A 21121-nucleotide genomic window follows, 5' to 3' on the forward strand; every position below is an offset into this window, starting at 1 on the left:
AAACCGGGCCTGGGGACACTGCCCCCGAGGGTCAGAGCGAGGACAGGGGTAACGCAGGAAAAGCACTTGGCCTGGCTTGGCCGTTGTTTTCCTCCATGTCAGGGAGAGAGGCTCTGGATTCCCTGCCCTGGGGTCCTGGGGATCACTTGTGCATTCAGCAAACACTTATTGAGCACCTACTGTGTGCCAGCAGTCCTAGCTGCTGCGTCCAGCACTGCAGAGAAGAGGAGCTAAAGCCAGCCCTGCGGGAGGGCAGAGAGCGCATCTGAAGCTAATCCCAGGCAGTCAGGACCCCCGCTCCGCTCGGGTGCCAGGACTCCCTCCCTCCCGCTGTCCTCCCCAACTGCCCCGCCCCCGACTGAGCACTCACAGGCTTCATGATCCAGGTGATTCCCGGGTTTTTGCGAAACTCCTCCACGAACAGGTGGTACTCGCACGGCATCTCGAAGGTTTTGGGGAAGAAGTCGCACTTGGCTGCCTCCAGCTTTCCCGCCTCACGCTCTAGCTGTTTCCGGAACCGCTTCAGGTTCTTCACCATGTAGTTCTTGCGGGTCAGCTGGGCAGCAGGAGGGGCAAGGCGGCCGTGGGCTCCTGCTCCCCTCCCAGCCCCCAACCAGAAGCTACCCTGCATTCTCCATTGTCTGGCCCACAAGATAACAGTAAGGGTAACTTTGAGAGCCTGGTAAGTCTGTAATTATCCCCACTTCACAGCCAGGGAAACTAAGGCTTGGGAAGGTTAAGTCCGTTGCCAGAGCCATGCAACAGATGGACAGCACTGCCAGCATTTGACCAGGGCCTGACTCTGACTCCAAAGTCCGTATGCGTTTTGTTTTTGTTTTTGTTTTGTTTTTGTTTTGAGATAGAGTCTTGCTCTGTTTGCTCAGCTAGAGTGCTGTGGTTATCATCCAAGTTCACTGCAACCTCAAATTCCTGAGCTCAAGCAATCCTCCCGCCTCGGCCTCCCAGAGTGCTGGGATTTCAGGTCCAACGTTCATGTTTTTAAGCACTATGATACGCTAACCTTTGAACATCTCCCATCACTGGCTCCTCCAGTCCCCACAGACCTCCCTCCCATCTCCAGACCCCAAACTTCTCGACTTTCCTTCACCCTGAAGTCACCATAACCTCTCAAGCATCCTGCTCCTTTGGTCCTTACACCCCCAAATCAGCCTGGCCCTCAAATCTCGGATGCTGAAACACCAACCAGCCCATGACCTCAAATCCCCGCCCCAAGAAAGGCTGGTCCTCGGGGCTTGGGTCCTACACCCTCCATCCATTTCGCTCATCATGCATCTAGCGCACGTGCTGCCCACCCGGCACACACCCAGTTCCCTTACGCTTCTCCGTTCTGATCCTTGTACCCCCCAAACCAGCTCCTGCTCATGACCACACCCCGTGATCTGAGCTGGGTGATTCAGCGCAACCCCCACCACATGCCCCACGCCCCACTCACCTCATAGTGGTTCCGGAAGTGACTGATCCGCACGTGCTCATCCATGTAGGTGTGGTCGAAGTTCTCCCGGAGCCAGCTGACGTCACACCAGTAGAAATCCCACTCCCCTTCACTGGGGGAGGGGGTGGGGAAAAGGTCATGACCTGAGGACCTCAGCACTGCTGGGGGTCTGTGGCCCAGGGAGGTGCCGCTGAGGGGGTGTGAGGAAGGGTTCGCAGCTGTGTGTCCATCAGGAGTCTCTAGGGGGTGGCCATGGGCTGCCACCGGCCCACATGTGCTTTGTTAGGCCAGAGTGAAAACTAGGGAAATGTTCCCACAAAAATCCAAGCTGCTGGCTTCCCTCGGACTATCAGCAGATCCGGCCACACTGAGCCCAGAGTGTCCCCAGGCACCTATCAGCAGGACTGAGGAGCAACCACCCCTTTAGACAGGACATGCCCTCTCCAGACCGCAGTGGCCACCACTCTCTACAGTGCAACAACCAGCCAGCCTCACTTGTCCTTGTCCTCGGCCCGCGGTGAGCTAGGTGACATTTGCAAACCTCTCCCAGGTCTCAAAGCCTTCCTCTCACTAAATCCTCATAGCAGGCCTGAAAGGTGACTTCAGCCATCCCTGAGCTCTAAGGCAGGCTGGCCTTGCCCACCAAGGACACAGCACCATCAGGACTCATGCCCGGCTCTGCCAGACTCCGAATCCTGACCCCGTCCTTCTCAGCCACACCAAGGGGAGGGACAGGAAACCAGACTGATCTACCAAATCCGGGCACCAGAGCTGGGCTGCAGAGAGGAGGTGCTTGAAAAAGAAGTGAAAGGAAACAAAATGCCATCATAACTGCTTCCAATTATTTTTAAGTAAAAAATTATGGATATAACTGAAGCCCCCTGTATGTCCCTGACTGATTCTATCTCCTCTCCTCTCCCAGAGGAAACCATTAGCCTGAGTTTGGTGTGTATCACATCTATGCAATGTCTTTACAGTTCTTACTACGTGTATATGTGTGTGTCTATACGTGGCATTGTTTAGCATATTTTTAAACCTTCTAATTACTAATATTATTGCTCACCATGTGCCAGGGACTGTTCTAAGTACTTTACATATATTAATGCATCGATCCTCTTAGCAACCCTAAGTGTTAGGTTCTGTTATTATGCCCATTTTACAGATGAGGAAACTGAGGCAGGCACATAGAGATTAAGGAACCCAAGTTCATACAGCTAGTAAGTGGCAGAGCAGGATTTGAACTCAGACCATGGGGCTCCAGGTCCAAGCTCTGTGGCTAGAATCACTCCTATCTGTTTCCTTTCACAACTTGCTTTTTTCCACCAACCTTTTGTTTTAGAGATTTATCCACTTGATATATCTGAGTCTAATTCAGTCATTTTAACGGTTCTATTCCATTCCATGGGGTGAACAAACCACAATGTATTTATCCATTTTTCCACCAAGAGGCGTTTGGGTTGTCCCCCTCCCCTCCATGTTATTCTATTATGGACGAGTGGGCTGAGTTGTGAAAAATATCTTGAGAAGGTTTGAGGCAGAAACAAAGAGAAATGAGGAGGCAGCTGCCTCGGAGGTGATGAATGAACACAGCCAGGTGGGGAGGGTGCTGTGCTGGGCTGTATTCCAGAAGATGCCCAGCTATGTCTCTCATCCCAGACGCAGCAGGCCTGTGAGGCCACATGGAGAAGCCACGAGAACCTTCTTCGGTTGTCTGCCCCAGCAAGGTCCCTGCAGACAGCCAGCATCAACAGCCAACGTGTGAGCGAGGATGTCCCCTGACAACTCCTGCTGTCAGGTGACCTCCAGAGACAGACTCTTCCCAGCTGACACCCCTGACGTCGCAGAGACGAGCCAGGCCCCCTGTGTCCTGTCAGAATCCCTGACCCACAGGAGCTGTGAGCTAATGCAACGCTGTCTTAAGCATTACTCCTGCAGGGGCATTGTGTGGGCGACATCTCCCAGCATTCCGGTCACACAAACCTTGCAATACCTTTAAAAAAGTTTAACAGCCATGTCCCTATTTTAATGTTGATTGGGAAAAAACATAAATACCAAGACAAACACAAAATTCAACTGATATTATCATAGTGACATAAACGTTCCTTTAAGTGAGTCAATCTTGAGGAAAATCGCAAGTAAACAGCACACGCGTGCACAGACGTGGCTATGGTGACGCACGCAGCAATAGAGTGACCCTGGAATCGGGAGTGAATGGTTTCCCAGTTTCTTCTTAAGTTATTGTGTGAACGTTTTTTGGGGACAGGATGTTTGCATAGTCTTAGAGTATCTGTCTACAAGATACTTGTTAATTACAAAAAAAAAAAAAAAAGGCTAACTTACATTGGAAAAACCTGGCACACACCACCTTAACCTGATGCTCAGTCAAGGTGACAGCGCCCGTGATGACATGACAGTACCAGTGATGACATGCCATCACCATGAACTCCTTGAGGAGCTGCACTGATAGGTGCACAGCATCACTTCTGTGGTGGTCTTGCCAAAATGCATGAGCTCATGATGAGGAAACATCAGACAGACCCAAATCAAGGGACATTCTGCAAAATAACTACATAGTACTCTTCAAAAGCATCAAGGGTCAGGTGTGGTGGCTCATGCATATAATCCTAGCACTCTGGGAGGCCGAGGTCAGAGGATCGCTTGATGTCAGGAGTTCGAGACCAGCCTGAGCAAGAGCGAGACCCTGTCTCTACAAAAAATTAGAAAAAATTAGCTGGGCATGGTGGCACATGGCTGTAGTACCAGCTGCTCAGGAGGCTGAGGCAGGAGGATTGCTCTAGTCCAGGAGTTTGAGGCTGCAGTGAGCTATGATTGCACCATTGCACTCCAGCCTGGGCAACAGAGCAAGACCCTGTCTCCAAAAAACAAAAAGCATGAAAGGCATGAAAAACAAGTAAAGACCAAGGAACTGAAATATATTTGAGGTAATAAAGGTTAACTAAATGCAGTATGGGACCCTGGATTGGATTTTGTTTTTTTTTTTTTTTTTTTTTTGTTGAGACAGAGTCTCACTTTGTTGCCCAGGCTAGAGTGAGTGCCGTGGCGTCAGCTTAGCTCACAGCAACCTCAGACTCCTCGGCTTAAGCGATCCTACTGCCTCAGCCTCCCGAGTAGCTGGGACTACAGGCATGCGCCACTATGCCCGGCTAATTTTTTCTATATAGATTTTTAGTTGTCCATATAATGTCTTTCTATTTTTAGTAGAGACGGGGTCTCGCTCAGGCTGGTCTCGAACTCCTGACCTTGAGCAATCCACCCGCCTCGGCCTCCCAGAGTGCTAGGATTACAGGCGTGAGCCACCACGCCCGGCCCTGGATTGGATTTTGGAACAGAAAAGAGATATTAGTGAAAAAAAATTGGTAAAATTCAAATGATGTCTGTAGTTTAGTTAATAGTAATGTATCGATGTTAATTTCCTGGCTTTGGCAAATATACTATGATTACATAAGCTGCTAACAGAGGAAGCTGGTTGAAGCTGCTATTATAAAAGAGGAAGCTGTGTACTATTTTTGAAATTTTTCTGTAAGCCTAAAATCATTTCAAAATAAGTTTAAAATTAAGTATATTTTAAATGTTAAGGTAGGACCCCTACCTCACACTATATACAAAAATTAAACTGAATCAAAGACTTAAATGTAAAAGCTAAAACTGTAAAACTCTTAGAAGAAAACATAATAATAAATCTTTGTGACCTTGGATTAGATAATGGTTTCTTAGATATGACACTGAAAGCACAAACAAAAAAAGCAAAAATAGATAAACTGGACTTCATCAAAATTTAAAAGTTTTGTACCTCAAAAGGCACTATCAAGAAAGTGAAAGATAATCCCCAAAATGGACGAAAATGTTTGCAAATCATATATAAGGACACCCTTATCAGATAGAACTGTTATAATTCAACAATAAAAAGACAAAGAACTAAATTAAAAAATGGGCAAAAGATTTGAATAGACCTTTCTCCAAAGAGGATTTACGAATAGCCAACAAGCACAAGAAAAGATGCTAAACATCATTAGCCATCACGGATATGCAAATCGAAAGCACAACGAGATACCATTTCACACCCACCAAGCTGGCTACAATAAAAAAGATGAACAATAATGAGTGTTGGTGAGTATGTGGGAAAACTGGCACCTTCATACATTGCTGATGGGAATGTAAAATGATGCAGCCACTTTGGAAAACAGTCTAGCAGCTCCTCAAAAAGTGAAATATGACCCAGCAATTCCACTCCTAGGTATATAGTGAAGAGTCCAAAAGTTGGACATGAATGTTCACAGCAGCATTATTTATAACAGCCAAACAGTGCAAATAGCCTAAATGCCCATCAACTAATAAACAGATAAATGAAAAGTGGTATACTCATACAATGGAGTATTACTCCGCTATGAAAAGGAATGAAATACCGACACATGCTACGACATGAACGAGCCTTGAAAATATTAAGTGAAAGAAGACAGGCAAAAGGTCATGTAATGTGTAATTCCATTTATATGATGTGTCTAAAATAGACAAATAGAGACAAGGCCCCAGACGGGGGTGGAGGGAGAGAGAAATGGGAATGCCTGCTACTGTGTACAGGGTTTCTTCTTGGGATGAAGGAAATGTTCTGGAATTAGATAGTAATGATGATGACACAACTTTGCAAATATACTAAAAGACATGAAATTGTTTATTTTATATATGAATTATTTCTCAATGAAGAAGAAAAGGGAAAATTAGTTTGACATGCGGTTTGTTAAAATAATCAGGTCTAAAAAGACTGTAATAAAATATCTATTTCAAATTGCAAGAAATAAAAAATGTTCAAAGAGCTAGAGGATGGGGTTGCAAAAGGTGATCTCTAGACCTCCTTTCGATTTTGATTTTCACTATCATCACTAGTCTGTCACCTAACCAGGAAAACCAAGGACGTTAGTCAATTCAAGAGTTGTTTTTGGAGGCTCTGTTTTCCTTGGAAGATAGCAGTGTTTTTAAGCATTATGAGGGTATAAAATGGACTAATGACCAACACATCATTTCTCCCCCAGCACCCAGCGGAAGGTCTGTATAGTGAAGGGATGAATGAGTAAATAACACATCACTCATTCATACATTCACTCATTCATCCGACACATATGTGACAGAGGCAAGACAATGTTAGGTGCCAATGATACAGGAGGAAACAAAACACCTGGCCAGGGGGTGCCTACAGTCCCGTGGGGAAGATTAACAATAAATGAGGAAACAAATAACTCGGTAACGAGGAATTGTGAAGCGTGCCGTGGGGTAATCCAGCAGAAGCCGTGCGGCAGGGCACTGAGGGACCTATGCTGGGTGGAGGCCGCCCTGCAGAAGTGACCTTTCAGCTGAGGAGGAGCAGCACGTCGAGAACAGTGGGGAGGGGGCTCTAACAGAGGGAGGAGCAGGGACCGGGCCCCGAGGTTGGGACCACGTTCAAAGACAGGAAGAACATCCAGGTGAAAAGAGAGAGGTCAGAGGTGATGCTGAAGAGTTGGGTAGGGCCCAATCAAGCAGGGTCTCGTGACCACGGTGTGGATTTTGGATCCTGTTCTGAGATTGAAGGTTCATGCATTTGCATACCATCTTCATGATTGTCACAGTCAGGTTGCTCTTAAATCACCCAGGAAGATATCAAATTGCTTAACGAGGCCAGTGGGGATCCAGGTTCCTACTACCTCCCCATGCTGCCATCCTAACGTGTCCTCACACTCATGGCCTCAGGGTCACAATATGGTTGCTGCAGTTCCAGACTTCACACCAGCTTTCTTGGTGGGAAGCAAGGGAAAGGACAGCTCTGCCACATCTGTTCTATATTCTGACCTGCCAGTCTGAACTGAGACCAGATTCCGTCTAGAAATACCAGACCCCGGGTCAGGTCCTAAAGGGTGAGGCCTTGGATTTACGGAGCCGCGTTAAGCAGAAAGGTTCTGGCCTCTGGGCTCTTCCAGGAGGACTCGTGAGGCAACGTGGGACCAGCCACAGAGCATCCTGCTTCACGGGCTCCCACACTGTCAGCACCAGACAAGTCCTCAGACCCTTCAGACCACTCAGCAGAGGCTGAGGAGGGGTAGGGAGTGTCCTGAGGTCACACAGCAGGTGGGGACAGTGCCCTTTCCCACACCCCACCCCCACAAGTCACCTCACTCTCCTCTAACTTCCCCCAACTCTCCCCACTCATCTTTCATTTCATCAGGTTCTCTGGATCCGGGGAAGGAAGCCCCATTCTGGTATTAGCATGACCATGAGAGAACCGGGAAGGCGAGTCCACAGTAGCTGCCATCATTGCCGTCATCAACGTCACCATCACTGTTGTAATAGTCCCCAGAGTCCTACAGAGAGGACTCTGCTCTCTCAGATTGCCTGTGCCATGCTTGCCACGGACGTGGGATGATTTAAAGTCTGCCTCCCCGGCTAGACTCCAGCACCAGGCAGCTGTAATCACGGATCTGTAACATTTGCTCCTTTGTGCCTGCAGTTTACTGAGAGGCTGCTAGAGTGGATTGGAGAGGAGCCTGGGACTCCACCACAGAGAGACTAGGTGCAAACCCCAGCCCAAGCCCTTATAAACTGAGTGACGTCAAACGCGGCATTTTTCACTGCCTTGTGCCCAGTTTTCTCACTAGGGAAATGGGGATGATAACAGCACCTACGTGGAAGATTTGTTAGGATGATTATTTTAAGATCATGCACGTCAAGTGTTAAAGAGTGTGCACGAGGCTTAGCTATCGTCATGCAACAAACTTTTACTGAGCACCCTGGCAAGGCAGCTGGTTGTCCTACCTCCTACCGTTCTCCCCTTCTTCTACAGTAAGAGAATTCCCAACATTTGCCTGATTTCCACAATAAAGACTACATCTTCCAGATTCCCTTGTAGCTAGGTATGGCCATGTGGCCAACTTCGGGCCAGTGAGACATGAGGGACTTCTGGCTTGTGTCCCGCAAGGGAAGGGCGTGCCTTTTCTTGCCTCCTTCCTACCCACTGCTGCTTGGAATGTGAAGGGAGGCTGGCGCCACCTTGGACCACGAGAACGAGGGCCTTGCTCTGGGGACAGCGGAGCGGAAAGACGGAAGCAGACGGGTCCCAGATTTCTGTGAAGCCCCCTACCCATCTCTGAACTTCCTCCATATGGACTTCAGTGGGTCAGATGGACAACTTCCAGCCTGGCGAAGCCTCTCATACTCTGGGTCTTTGTTACATGCATTCAAATCTTAGCCCTAAGTAATATTTGCCCAATGTGCTGGGCATTGTAGGTTGGTTTGTCTCAAGCAGTATGGCCAGAGCCCAGGATAAAGGAAGAATAATCGTAGGCTTACAGGTCAAGCAACTCGTTCCAGGTCACAGAACTAGCAAGTGGCCAGGGATGAGGACTGAAGCCAGCAGGTGTGTGTGGCCGCATTCCTTGTTCCTACTGCAAACCACGGGACACAAACTGCACTGGGCTTGACTCTCACTCTGACACTTACATGTTGTGTGACCTTAAGCAACAGGCTTTACCACTCTGAACATAATCATGGCTTACCGGATGGCTGTAAGGTTTACATAACACAGAGATGGCATCAGTAATGCACCTGATACATTGTGGGTGCTAAATAAGTGTCACAGCCACTTTGGGACAAGTCCCAGTGGCCGCCCAGGGAAACTTAGAGAAAAACGAAGGGAGACAAGGACAGGTGAGACACAGGGAAGGAGGGGTGAGGTTGGGGGCTGGGGGTGTCTTACTCCTTCACTTCCACCCATCCTGGTCTGTGGCGAAGGACGTCCATGAGAGTGTTCATAAGGGTGGTCTTGAACCGGATTGATGCTCTCTGCTCTCTGCAAGACAAGGCGACAGAACACTTGCTCAGGATCGACGATTTCCCTAGGATGGCCCAAGGATTAAAAAAATCGGGGGCAGAAGAAAAGTCAAGTTCCCTACCTGGAAATGCCAAAAGCAGAATTACTGAATTTCAGAATTTAGCATCATAGCATGACAACACTTAAAATAATCAAACTGAGAATCATAGAATCCTTGAATCATTGACGAGTAGCAATCATTTTATCCAGTGCCGCGATACGCCAGGCATAATCTGGTTGCTTTGCATGTGCCATGACTAATCTTTATATGAAATGATAAGCATTTGCAAATCCCCTTCGCTGGCATTCATCCGGGAAGAAGGAGCAGATGTACTTTTTCCTATTCCTCCTACTAATACAACTAAAAACCCAAGACATTATATATAAAACAAACATAAGAAGACTGAAAGGTAGAGAAGAAGGTGGACAGGCTGGGGACATCAGGACCAAAGGAACAACATTTCCCTGGGTTTTCTTTTTTGCCTCATATAGCCCAGACATGGAATGAAACAGCCACCAACCCAGAAGTGCCCTTGGGCACAGACAAAAAAAGCTCCAACAAAAGCCTGCTCTCTCCAGCCAAAAGACCAAGAAAGGAGCAACTTAGCAAGACAGAAGACTTAAGACAATCGCTGCTCTGCTCCAGCCAAAACCACTGAAAACATCTGTAGTTCACCCCCACTTATGCCAGCAAAGGCCGAGTGGGGAGTCTAGACTTTCACTGAGGTGGTAACAAGGCGCTCCAACACCTCTACTGGGGTGGTGTCAGAGGAAGATAAGGACAGAGAGAGCCCTGGCTGTTGTCCCTCCTGCAGGCGGTAATGAGGCTCCCACCCCTGCTCTTGAGGGAGACCACCTGCGGGCCTGGACTGCCTCCCCCGCCCGGAAGTAACGGAAGTAACGAGGTGTCCCTTTCACTCTGGGGTGATGTCAAAGGAGGTCTAGTGCAGAGTTAGAAATCGATACAATCAAAGCCATCAAAACAATACAGAAAATCAGTAAAATAAAAGGCTATTGATCTTCTGGAAAGATCAATAAAATTGACAAACTTATTTGTCAGCAAGATTGATAAAAAAGAGAAAAGAGGAGACACAATGACCAACATGAAGAAAGAAACAGGGGTTACTATTAGAGACCCTGCAGATATCAAAATGACAATACAGGAACACCACTAACAACTCTGCACATCTCATTTGACAGCTTAGATGAAATGCACCAATTCCTTGAAAAGCACAATTGCTATAACTCACCCAATATGATCATTTCAATAGCTCCATAACTATTAAGGAAATTGAATTCATAATCCAAAAACTCTAAAAAAAGAAATCTCCAAGCCCAGAGTTTCACAGGAGAATTCTCCCAAATGTTTAAAATCAATTCTATACAATCGCTTCCAGAAAATAGAAGAGGAGGGAGAATATTTTGTGAATCTAGTATTAACCTGGTATCAAAACCAGACAAAGACAGGACACAAAAAGAAAACTACAGACCAATATCCCCAATGAAGCTAGATGCAAAACTCCTTAACAAAATATTAGCAAATAGAATTCAGCAATATACAAAAAGAATTATACACCATAACCAAGTGGAGTTTATCCCAGTAGGCAAGGCTGGTTCAATATTAGAAAAATCAATCCATGTAATCCATCATATTAATAGATTAAAGGTTAAAAACCGCACAATCGGCCGGGCGCGGTGGCTCACGCCTGTAATCCTAGCACTCTGGGAGGCCGAGGCGGGTGGATTGCTCAAGGTCAGGAGTTCGAGACCAGCCTGAGCAAGAGTGAGACCCCGTCTCTACTTAAAATAGAAAGAAATTATCTGGCCAACTAAAATATATATAGAAAAAATTAGCCAGGCATGGTGGCGCATGCCTGTAGTCCCAGCTACTCGGGAGGCTGAGACAGTAGGATCGCTTAAGCCCAGGAGTTTGAGGTTGCTGTGAGCTAGGCTGACGCCACGGCACTCACTCTAGCCCGGGCAACAAAGCGAGACTCTGTCTCAAAAAAAAAAAAAAAAAAAAACCCCCCCAAAAAAACCGCACAATCGTAATCAATTGATGCAGAAAAAGTATTTGACAAAATTAAACACTCATTCATGATAAAAACTCTCAGCAACTTCCTCAACTTGATCGAAGCATCCAAAAAAATTCTTACTGACATTATAATCAATGGAGTGTCACAGTTGTCAGATTCAAAATGGAGTCACTTGTGTCAAACCCTGGCAAAACAGAGCTGGAGAAGACCACAGAGGGAAGCCTCTCATGCACGATTTGCCTGATGACAGGAACTATCACAAAAACGTTTTTCCAACCACAGCTTACTATACGAGTCACACAAGGACTGCCAGCTAGCTGCTTGTACGAGAACACTTGCCCAACACACTGTCTCTTAAATCCAATCCAAACTGCAAGGGCCTCACCATAACTCCAAGATCACAAGTCCTGCCTGACAACTACTGACACTCTCCTATCAGAACTGCCAGCGGCAATCAACTTAGATAAACCTCCCCTTTCCCCAATAAAACTCTAACCTTTTCCTTTGTTCTCCGGACATACCAGAGGCCACTCTGGTCTGTATGTATGTCCTGGATTGCAATCTTACTTCTTGTGTATTATTCCCAAATAAAACCTTTTTACTTAGAGATTTGTCTCTCTATATTTTGTATGTTGACAGGTAAAAGACTGAATGCTTTCCTCTTAAAATAAGGAAGAAAGCAAAGATGTCCACCCCCACTCCCTCCCTCAACATAAAACTGGAAGTTTTAGCCAGTACAATAGAAGGAAATAAAAGGGATACAGATCAGAAAGGAAGAAAGAAAACTGTCCATTTTTGCAGATGACTGTGTAAAAGATCCCAAGGAATCTAAACAACTGAACTAAGAGATGGGTCGAATGTGATCATAAGATACAAGACAAAGATACAAAAATCAATTGTGGCCGGGCGTGGTGGCTCACGCCTGTAATCCTAGCACTCTGGGAGGCCGAGGTGGGCGGATCGTTTGAGCTCAGGAATTCGAGACCAGCCTGAGCAAGAGCGAGACCCCATCTCTACTAAAAATAGAAAGAAATTATATGGACAGCTAAAAATATATATAGAAAAAATTAGCCGGGCATGGTGGTGCATGCCTGTAGTCCCAGCTACTCGGGAGGCTGAGACAGGAGGATTGCTTGAGCTCAGGAGTTTGAGGTTGCTGTGAGCTAGGCTGATGCCACGGCACTCACTTTAGCCTGGGCAACAGAGTGAGACTCTGTCTCAAAAAAAAAAAAAAAAAAAAAAAAAAATCAATTGTATTTCTGTATACTATCAATGAACACTGAAACTAAAAATACAATGCAATTTATAATCCCTTACAAAAAGAGAAATTCTTAGGTGCAAATGTAACAAAACATGTAGAGGACTTGTGTGACAAAAACTACAAAAATGCTGCTGATGAGAGAAGTCAAAGAAGATCTAAATAAATTGAGAAACCTGCCATGTTAAAAAATGGATTGGAAGACTCAACAGAGTAGAGATGTCAACTCTCTTCAAATTGACATGCAGATGTAATGCGATTCCCATCAAAATCTCGGCAAGATTATTTTGTAGATGCGGATCATCCTAAAATGTTTATGGAAAGGCAAAGGAGCTAGGATATGTAAAACAATTTTGAAAAAGAAGAATAAAGTGGGATAAATCAGTCTAGTCAATTTCAAAATATATCATGCAGCTACCAAACTACATGGTATTGGCAAACGGATAGATACATAGGTCAATGGAACAGATAAAGACCCAAGAAATAGACCCACACAAATATGCCCAGCTGGCAAGAACAAAAGCAATTCAATGAAGGAAGAATTTATTGCCTTTTCAATAAATGGTGCTGGAGCAATTGGATAGGCACAGGCAAAAAATGAACTCAGGCCTAAACCTTATACAAAAATTAACTCAAAATGGATTATAAACTTCAATGCAAAATGTAAAACTATAAAACTTTTAGGGAAAAGCATAAAAGAAAATCTTTGGGATCTAAGGCTAGGCAAAGAGTTTTTAGATTGGACACCGTAAGCATAAAAGAAGAAAACTGATAAATTTGATTTCTTCAAAATTAAAAACTTATGCTCTGTGAAAGACCCTGTTAAGCCAATGAAAAGACAAGCTAAAGACTAGGAGAAAATATTTGCAAAGCAAATATTTGAAAAAGGACTACTATTAGAGTATATAAAGAACTCTTAAAACTCAACATTAAAAATCCAATTAGAAAACAGTGAAAAGACATGAACAGATCTTTCACCAAAGGGGATATACAAATGACAAATGAGTATATGGAAAGATGTTCAGCATCATTGGTCATCAAGGAAATACAAATTAAAGCCACCATGATATGTTACTACACAAGCAGTAGAAGAACTAGAGTTAAAAATTGTGACAATACCAGTTGCTGGCAAGGAGGCAGAGAAACTGAATCACTTATACATTGTTGGTGGGAATATGAGATGATACAGCCACTTTGGAAAATAATTTGGCAGTTTCTTTAAAAACTAAGCGTGTGACTACCACACAACCCAGCAATTGTCCTCCTGGGCATTTAGTCCAGTGAAATGAAAACTTACACTCAAACAAAAACCTGTACATGAATGTTCATAGCGGTTTTATTCATAGTAGCCCCAGACTGGTAACAACCTAGATATCCTTCAATAGGTAGATGGTTAAACAAACTGTTGTACAACCACACCATGCAATACTAGTTGGCAATAAAAAGGAACAAACTATTTGCACACTCAACAACCCGGATGAATCTCTAGGAAATTTTGTTGAGTGAAAAAAAGGCCAATCCCAAAAAGTTATCTACTGTATGATTCCATTTATATAACTTTTTGAAATAACAAAATTCTTGAAATGGAGAACAGAACAGCAGTTGCTAAGGGTTAAGGAAGCGGGGGAGGGGTGTTGTAGGGGAAGGGCGGGAGGAGGGGAAGTGAGTGGCAGCTACAAAAGGGCAACAACACAAGGGATGCTTCTGGTGGCAGAATGTCCTGTGTCTTGACTGTATCAATGTCAGTATCTTGCGGATATTGTACTATAGTTTTGCTACAGAGTTCACCATGTGGGGAAACTGGGTAAAGGGCACATGGGATTGTTGGGGCTCAGAAAACAATACTCCAGGCTGGGCGCGGTGGCTCACGCCTGTAATCCTAGCACTCTGGGAGGCCGAGGCGGGTGGATCGCTCGAGGTCAGGAGTTCGAGACCAGCCTGAACAAGAGTGAGACCCCGTCTCTACTAAAAATAGAAAGAAATTATATGGACAACTAAAATATATATATATACAAAAAATTAGCCGGGCATGGTGGCGCATGCCTGTAGTCCCAGCTACTCGGGAGGCTGAGACAGTAGGATCGCTTAAGCCCAGGAGTTTGAGGTTGGTGTGAGCTAGACTGACGCCACGGCACTCACTCTAGCCCGGGCAACAGAGTGAGACTCTGTCTCAAAAAAAAAAAAAAGAAAAGAAAACAATACTCCAAAATGAAAGCTTCAGAAGCAGAAGTTTTTTCTCTGACCTTCTCTCAGTCCCATTCTTCCCTGAGGCTAGCCACAGAAACTAGAATCCCTGTTCCCCAAGGCGGGTCATGGAAAACAGAACCCCTTTTCTTGAAATGCAGCCATGAAATCTAAAAATATTCTATGTAAAATCTGGCCATAATGAAATTGTCTGACCTATCTTGTTTGACTGTATGTCATAAGCCCCCCATTCCAGAGAGAGCCCTGCCCCACACCCAGAAGGAAGCATGCCACTCAGAGAGCCCAAGAGGAATCTAGACAGGCAGGCCTTGCTGGGTCGTCCCACTCGGTCTACTAGCATTAGATCATACCCCTCTTTTTGTCCCATCATATTTTTACACGGCTCTCCATACTTTGTTAAACCTAAGCATAAAGATGAACAATTTCCCCTGTATCTTTGGGTCTTCATCCTGAAGTCTCCCGTGTATACACGTTAGATAAATTTGTGTGCCTTTTCACCTATTAATCTGCATACTGACATTGATTTTTTCAGTGAACCTTCAGAGAGCCAAGGAGCCCTTGGCCGCTACAGGATCTCTCTGTGTTATTTCTTACAACTGCACATGAATATACAATTATCTCAAAGTCAATGTTTAGTTAAGAATTTTAATACACCTCTAGAAGTCTGGATAATGGCTACCTTCTTATGGGAAAATGATTGGAAGGGACATTTCTGGGGTGCTGGTGTTATTTCCTGATACGTGTGTATTCAGTTTATGAAAATTCATTGAGCTATACATTTATGACAGATGCACCTACCTGTATTTATAACACAACTCTATAATAAAAAATACCCCAAATACAGTTAAAAGACTAGCTATAGATGGGGAGAAGATATTGACAACACATAACTCATAAGAGTTTTGGCCCAAATACTTAAAATAACTCCTACAAATCATTAAGAAAGAGGCAAACAAGTCAACAGAACAGCTAAAGGAAGCACGACAAGGGTGCAGCTCTAGGTCCGGTCTGGGGGTGTCCAAGCTGCCACGGCCGGAGAGCAGCATCCGGAACCGCTTGAATATCCACATTTCCATTTCTGTGCCTGAGAGAGTTTTGATTCATCATGGATAATCTGTCATCAGAAGAAATCCAGCTGAGGGCTCACCAGGTTACTGATGAGTCTCTGGAAAGTACAAGGAGAATCCTGGGTTTAGCCATTGAGTCTCGGGATGCAGGAATCAAGACCATCACTATGCTGGATGAACAAGGGGAACAACTAAATCGCATAGAACAAGGCATGGACCAAATACGTAAACACATGAGAGAGGCAGAGAAAACTTTAACAGAACTCAACAAGTGCTGTGGCCTTTGTGTTTGCCCATGCAATAGAACAAAGAACTTTGAGTCTGGTAAGTAAGGCCTATAAGACGACATGGGGAGATGGTGGAGACAACTCACCTAGCAACGTAACATCTAAGCAGCCAGGCCGGGCGGCAAATGGTCAGCCTCAGCAACCAACAACAGGAGCAGCCAGCGGAGGATACATTAAATGTATAACTAATGATGCCAGAGAAGATGAAATGGAAGGGAACCTGACTCAAGTGGGCAGTATCCTGGGAAATCTAAAAAATATGGCTCTGGACATGGGCGCTGAGATTGAAGCTCAAAACAGACACATAGAACGGATCACAGATAAGGCTGACACCAACAAAGATGGTATTGACAGTGCCAATGCCAGAGCAAAGAAACTCATTGACAGCTAAAGCTACTGCTGTACTTCTTTGTCATTTAGTCACCTCCCTAGCTCCTCTTCCAAAGTCATTACCTTTTTCAGAGTTTGAAATTTTGGTTCCATACTCTTCTAATCGAGAATAATGTGGAAGAAGGGCCAGAGGAGTAACAGCTGCTCCCCCAACCCCCATTTTGTATTTTCTGTTGCTGTTGAGGGTAGACTGCTACTCAGCCTTCCTTCTGGTATTTTCTTTCTCACTTCATAGTCTTAGATTGGTTTTCATACATCACATATAGTGTTTTCATCATCTTCTTTACTTCAGCAGTTTCTTTTGCTTTCAAAATTTGGAAGCATTGCCAAAGACAACCCTAAGAAAGGAAGCTGAATAGCTGATTGGTTTATTCCTTTGTTTTTGTGAAGGGTGAGAGATAAGAGGTTGTTATCTCAGTAAAAACCTGCCGGCTGCAAAACAAGAAGTTGCGTAGCCACAGTAAAGATCTAGTTGGATATGATTTTTAATTTAAGTTGCAGTTATTGCCAATTTAGGCTAATGCTTGATTTGGAGCTTTTATACACAATATTTTTGTTATGCATCACAATTTTGCAACCTCTCCTCCAGTTATAATAGTATGAGTTTTCTTAAAGTGAGCTTTATTTCTGAACTCTTAGTGATTCATATATGTACATAGATTCTGTGATCCCATTTCTTATTGCTCTATTCAGGAACACTTTGGATAAATGAATAGTTTTTTATCTTCATGCTATTAGTGGGTACCATGGTCCCATTACAGGCCTATTAACCTCCATAAATATGTCATTAGTCTTTGAAGAAAAATATGTAAATATATATTTGTAACATGAGAATTTCTCTCTAAAGCAGGGCTTAAAATTTTTGGAAAAGTTTGACAAAGTATATCACGTAAATTCAGATTTACCTCAGTGCCAAGAATTATGTTTAGATAGGAAAAAGGAAACTTAATCTGATCTCAGGTAGAAAAATAGATCGCTTTGAGTTTTATGTGGCTTTAGATTTTTAAAAAATTAGAATTTATTCTGTCTTACCTAAAAGGAATTTGGAAAATTGTGCCTTTGATTTAATTATTGCTGATCACACTGTCATTCTCTTACCCTTGTGTATTGAACTATGTCCAGAATCAAGTTTATGTAGATGTCATGAGGCTCTGATTGGTATTTGTTACCTTTATTTAAAAATTAGCATCTGAACGCTTCAAAGTTATCAATGTGGATTGGTTTGGCCACTAACCACTGCTTGATCCTTCCAATTAAATTTTGTAACTAACTGAAAAAAAAAAAAGAACAGCTAAAGGATATGAACACAATTAAATTAAAAAGCTTCTGCACAGCAAAGGATATAATCAACAGAGTTAATAGATAAACTACAGAATGGGAGAAAATATTCACAAATTATACATCCGATAAAGAGCTAATACCCAGAATCTGCAAAGAACTCAAACAAATCATCAAGAATAAAACAAAGAACCCCATTAAAAAGTGGGCAAAAGACATGAACAGAAGTTTTTCAAAAGAAGATAGACAAATGGCCAACAAACATATGAAAAAATGCTCAACATCACTAATCACCAGGGATATGCAATTTAAAACCACAATGAGATACTATGTTATTTCAATTAGAATGGTGATGATTAAAAAGTCAAAAAACAGTGGATGTTGGTGTGGATAGGGTGAAAAGGAAACACTTATGTGCTGTTGGTGAGAATGTAAATTAGTACAATCTCTATGGAGATTTCTCAAAGAACTAAAAGTAGATCTACCATTTGATCCTGCAATCCCTCTACTGGGTATTTACCCAGAGGAAAAGAAATCATTATAGCAAAAAGATAGCTCTGTTTGTATATTTATCACAACACAATTCACAATCACAAAGATATGGAATCAACCTAAGGGCCCATCAACCAATGAGTGGATTAAGAAAATGTGGGGGTTGTGGCTCCACGTGTGACCTTTGAAGAAAAACTGTCACTGAAGAGTCCTGGTGGGGCCAGGGCTGGCCACCGCAGCACAGGAAGCTTCAGGAGCACCCAGCAGCCAAAGGAAAACTGAAGACCCAAAACACCAAGCCTTATCTAAAAGCCAAGAATAATTGCCCAAATCTACCACCTTCTGAATGTACTATTAGACCCCCAAAGGAAATTACCAACCATGCCATTTTGCCTGTCAGAGCTAAAAGGTCCATTCGCATTAAACTCCAGCTCAGACCAGCCAGTATGACAGGGTGCCAGAAGCCAAGGTTGGAGCCACCAAAACTTCTAGGCAAAAAGCTGATTTCAAGATGTGTTTCTTCTAACCCAAACTGTAAGCCTTCTAGCAAGTCTTCAGCATCATGAAGCCAGATCATCCTCTATGGGAGAACCGTCAAGAAAACCTGTGGGGTCATTTAATATGCAGGAACTGAAAACTACAAAGCAGCAGGTAACAGATCATGGAACCGCTAAATGTACAGACTCTGTGGACAACGCTCATGTTGAAAACAGATCTCTGGGTAGCTTTCTAAATGAGATGAATGGAGAAAACTTGCCCCAAACCTTACCAAAGCCTGAGAGGATGTCAGATCCTGAATTAGGTACCATAAGTTAGCCAAAGACTAGCTCTTATAATCTAACCAAGAGCAGTTTGGCTCCTAAACAAGTCTTGGGCAAAAGTTCAGGTACTAGTGCTGTTGTGAAAAACAGAGTTAATGAACAACTTGTTGGAGAAACACAAATCAGGGATCTACCCATAAAATCACAGCCACTTTCTAGAGGAGCAGATCTTGCAAGACCAGGAGGAAAAAAACCCAATTATTCAGACCCTTAGGAAGAGTCAATCATCAAAGAAATCAGTGGCCAAGGAAATAAAGAGTAAATATGAAAGACCAAATGAAACTAAGTTATGGTCATACCCTGTTGCTAAACAGAAAGTAAAACATACCAAACCCAGGACGGATCCCAGTTTGCTTCAGGGAGGAAATAACAACAGATATCCAAACATCAAGCAAGATCAGAAGTCCACTCAACCTTGTTTTACACATCATGTGTACTGCAAAAATCAAAAGCTATGAGCCAGAAAGCTAATTTGACAGTTGGCAGCTTTAATTCAGTCATTCCAAGCACCCCTAGCATGAGAGCAAATGGAACAGTGGGGATAAATGTGGCAACAGCTTTCAACCAAAAGCACAGACTTTGGACTCCCAGTTGAAAATGACTTTTCCCCAGAACTATTTTCTCAACAAGACAGCTCCCAAAACTCAAGCTGGTGTCACAAACATAAATGGGAGAGGAGTCCCAAATGGGATCCAAGCCAATTCAAATATTAAAAAGAAGGAAAGTAGAGGATTGAAGGAAACAACTGGAAGAATGGCAGAAATCTAAGGGGAAAATCTACAAACAGCCTCCTGTGGAACTTAAGACAAAAAGATAAGTAATAGAGGAAATGAATATTTCATTCTGGACGAGCATTGAAAAAGAAGAAGTAGAGAAAGCACAACTTGAACTGTCCAGTAAAATTAACAACACTCTAACAGAATGTCTGAAGCTCATTGAGGGGGTGTACTTTCTAACGAAATACTTAACCATATTGTCCAACATAACCCGAGGCTGAAAAATTTGCTAATTTTTGGATCTGCAAAGCAAAGCTGTTGGCAAGTAAAGGCGCCTTTGATGTTATATGAAGAGGGCTATATGAAGAGGCCAGTAAAAATGAAGCAATACAAGAGTTGCAGGAAGTTGTTCTGAATATTTTGCAAGACCCATCCCACGAGAATTCAGTCAAAAAAGAAAGAAAAAAATATTTTGCAAGACCCAAACAGAACCACAGAAGGAATTATTTCTGACTCTTTAGTTGCTGAAACTAATATAATATCAGTGGAAGAAGTGGCCAAGACGGAATCTGTAAAGTCTTGTCTTTCTTCAAAAGAGAGGGAACAAGTTACAGCAACACCCCAAATAACCAAAGCAGAACAAGATAATCATCCTGGTATCAAATTACAGATTGCTCAAATCCCTAGAATAAATGGAATGCCAGAAGTGCAAGACATGAAGTTTATCACTCCTGTCTGGCGTTTGGAAAGGATCCAGAGAACAGTGTCCCACTACCCAGAACTGCTGCAGGAACATGATTTAGTAGTGGCTTCTCTTGATGAGCTATTAGAAGTGGAAGAAACAGAGTGTTTTATATTCCATAGAAATGAGGCTTTGGCTGGGTGCGGTGGCTCACACCTGTAATCCTAGCACTCTGGGAGGCCGAGGCGGGTGGATCATTTGAGCTCAGGAGTTTGAGACCAGCCTGCACAAGAACGAGATCCCGTCTCTACTAAAAATAGAAAGAAATTATATGGACAGTTAAAAATATATATAGAAAAAATCAGCAGGGCATGGTGGCACATGCCTGTAGTCCCAGCTACTCGGGAGGCTGAGGCAGGAGGATTGCTTGAGCCTAGGAGTTTGAGGTTGCTGTGAGCTAGGCTGACGCCACGGCACTCTAGCCCGGGCAACAGAGTGAGACTGTCTCCAAAGAAAAAAAAAAGAAAAAAGAAAAAAGGAGAGAAAGAAACAAGTAAACTTGAAGACAAAGGAATATCACC

The 21121-nt window shown here is 43.8% G+C and overlaps 2 protein-coding genes and 1 pseudogene across 2 annotated transcripts in view; 2 read left to right on the top strand and 1 right to left on the bottom strand.

Annotated features, from left to right (window-relative positions):
- The window catches only part of TTLL9 (tubulin tyrosine ligase like 9), a 44534-nt gene extending 25034 nt beyond the window's left edge, over positions 1-19500 (bottom strand). Inside the window, exons 1-4 of the mRNA XM_069496010.1 lie at positions 19471-19500; positions 9195-9287; positions 1454-1565; positions 371-556 (exon numbers count right to left, since the gene is read on the bottom strand). Of these exons, the coding sequence (XP_069352111.1) occupies positions 371-556; positions 1454-1565; positions 9195-9250 (354 nt within the window). The 5' untranslated portion in view covers positions 9251-9287; positions 19471-19500. The remainder of the gene's footprint in view (positions 1-370; positions 557-1453; positions 1566-9194; positions 9288-19470) is intronic.
- On the top strand, positions 15906-16552 carry LOC138401053 (synaptosomal-associated protein 23-like). The gene is made up of 2 exons (XM_069496298.1): positions 15906-16177; positions 16341-16552. The coding sequence occupies exons 1-2, from the start codon at positions 15913-15915 to the stop codon at positions 16550-16552; spliced, it is 477 nt and encodes a 158-aa protein (XP_069352399.1). The 5' UTR covers positions 15906-15912.
- On the top strand, positions 16664-20762 carry LOC138400705 (cytoskeleton-associated protein 2-like pseudogene; annotated as a pseudogene).
- The last annotated feature ends 359 nt before the right edge of the window (positions 20763-21121 follow it).

Source organism: Eulemur rufifrons, chromosome 20 (genome assembly GCF_041146395.1).
Source record: "Eulemur rufifrons isolate Redbay chromosome 20, OSU_ERuf_1, whole genome shotgun sequence".
Lineage (NCBI taxonomy): Eukaryota > Metazoa > Chordata > Mammalia > Primates > Lemuridae > Eulemur > Eulemur rufifrons.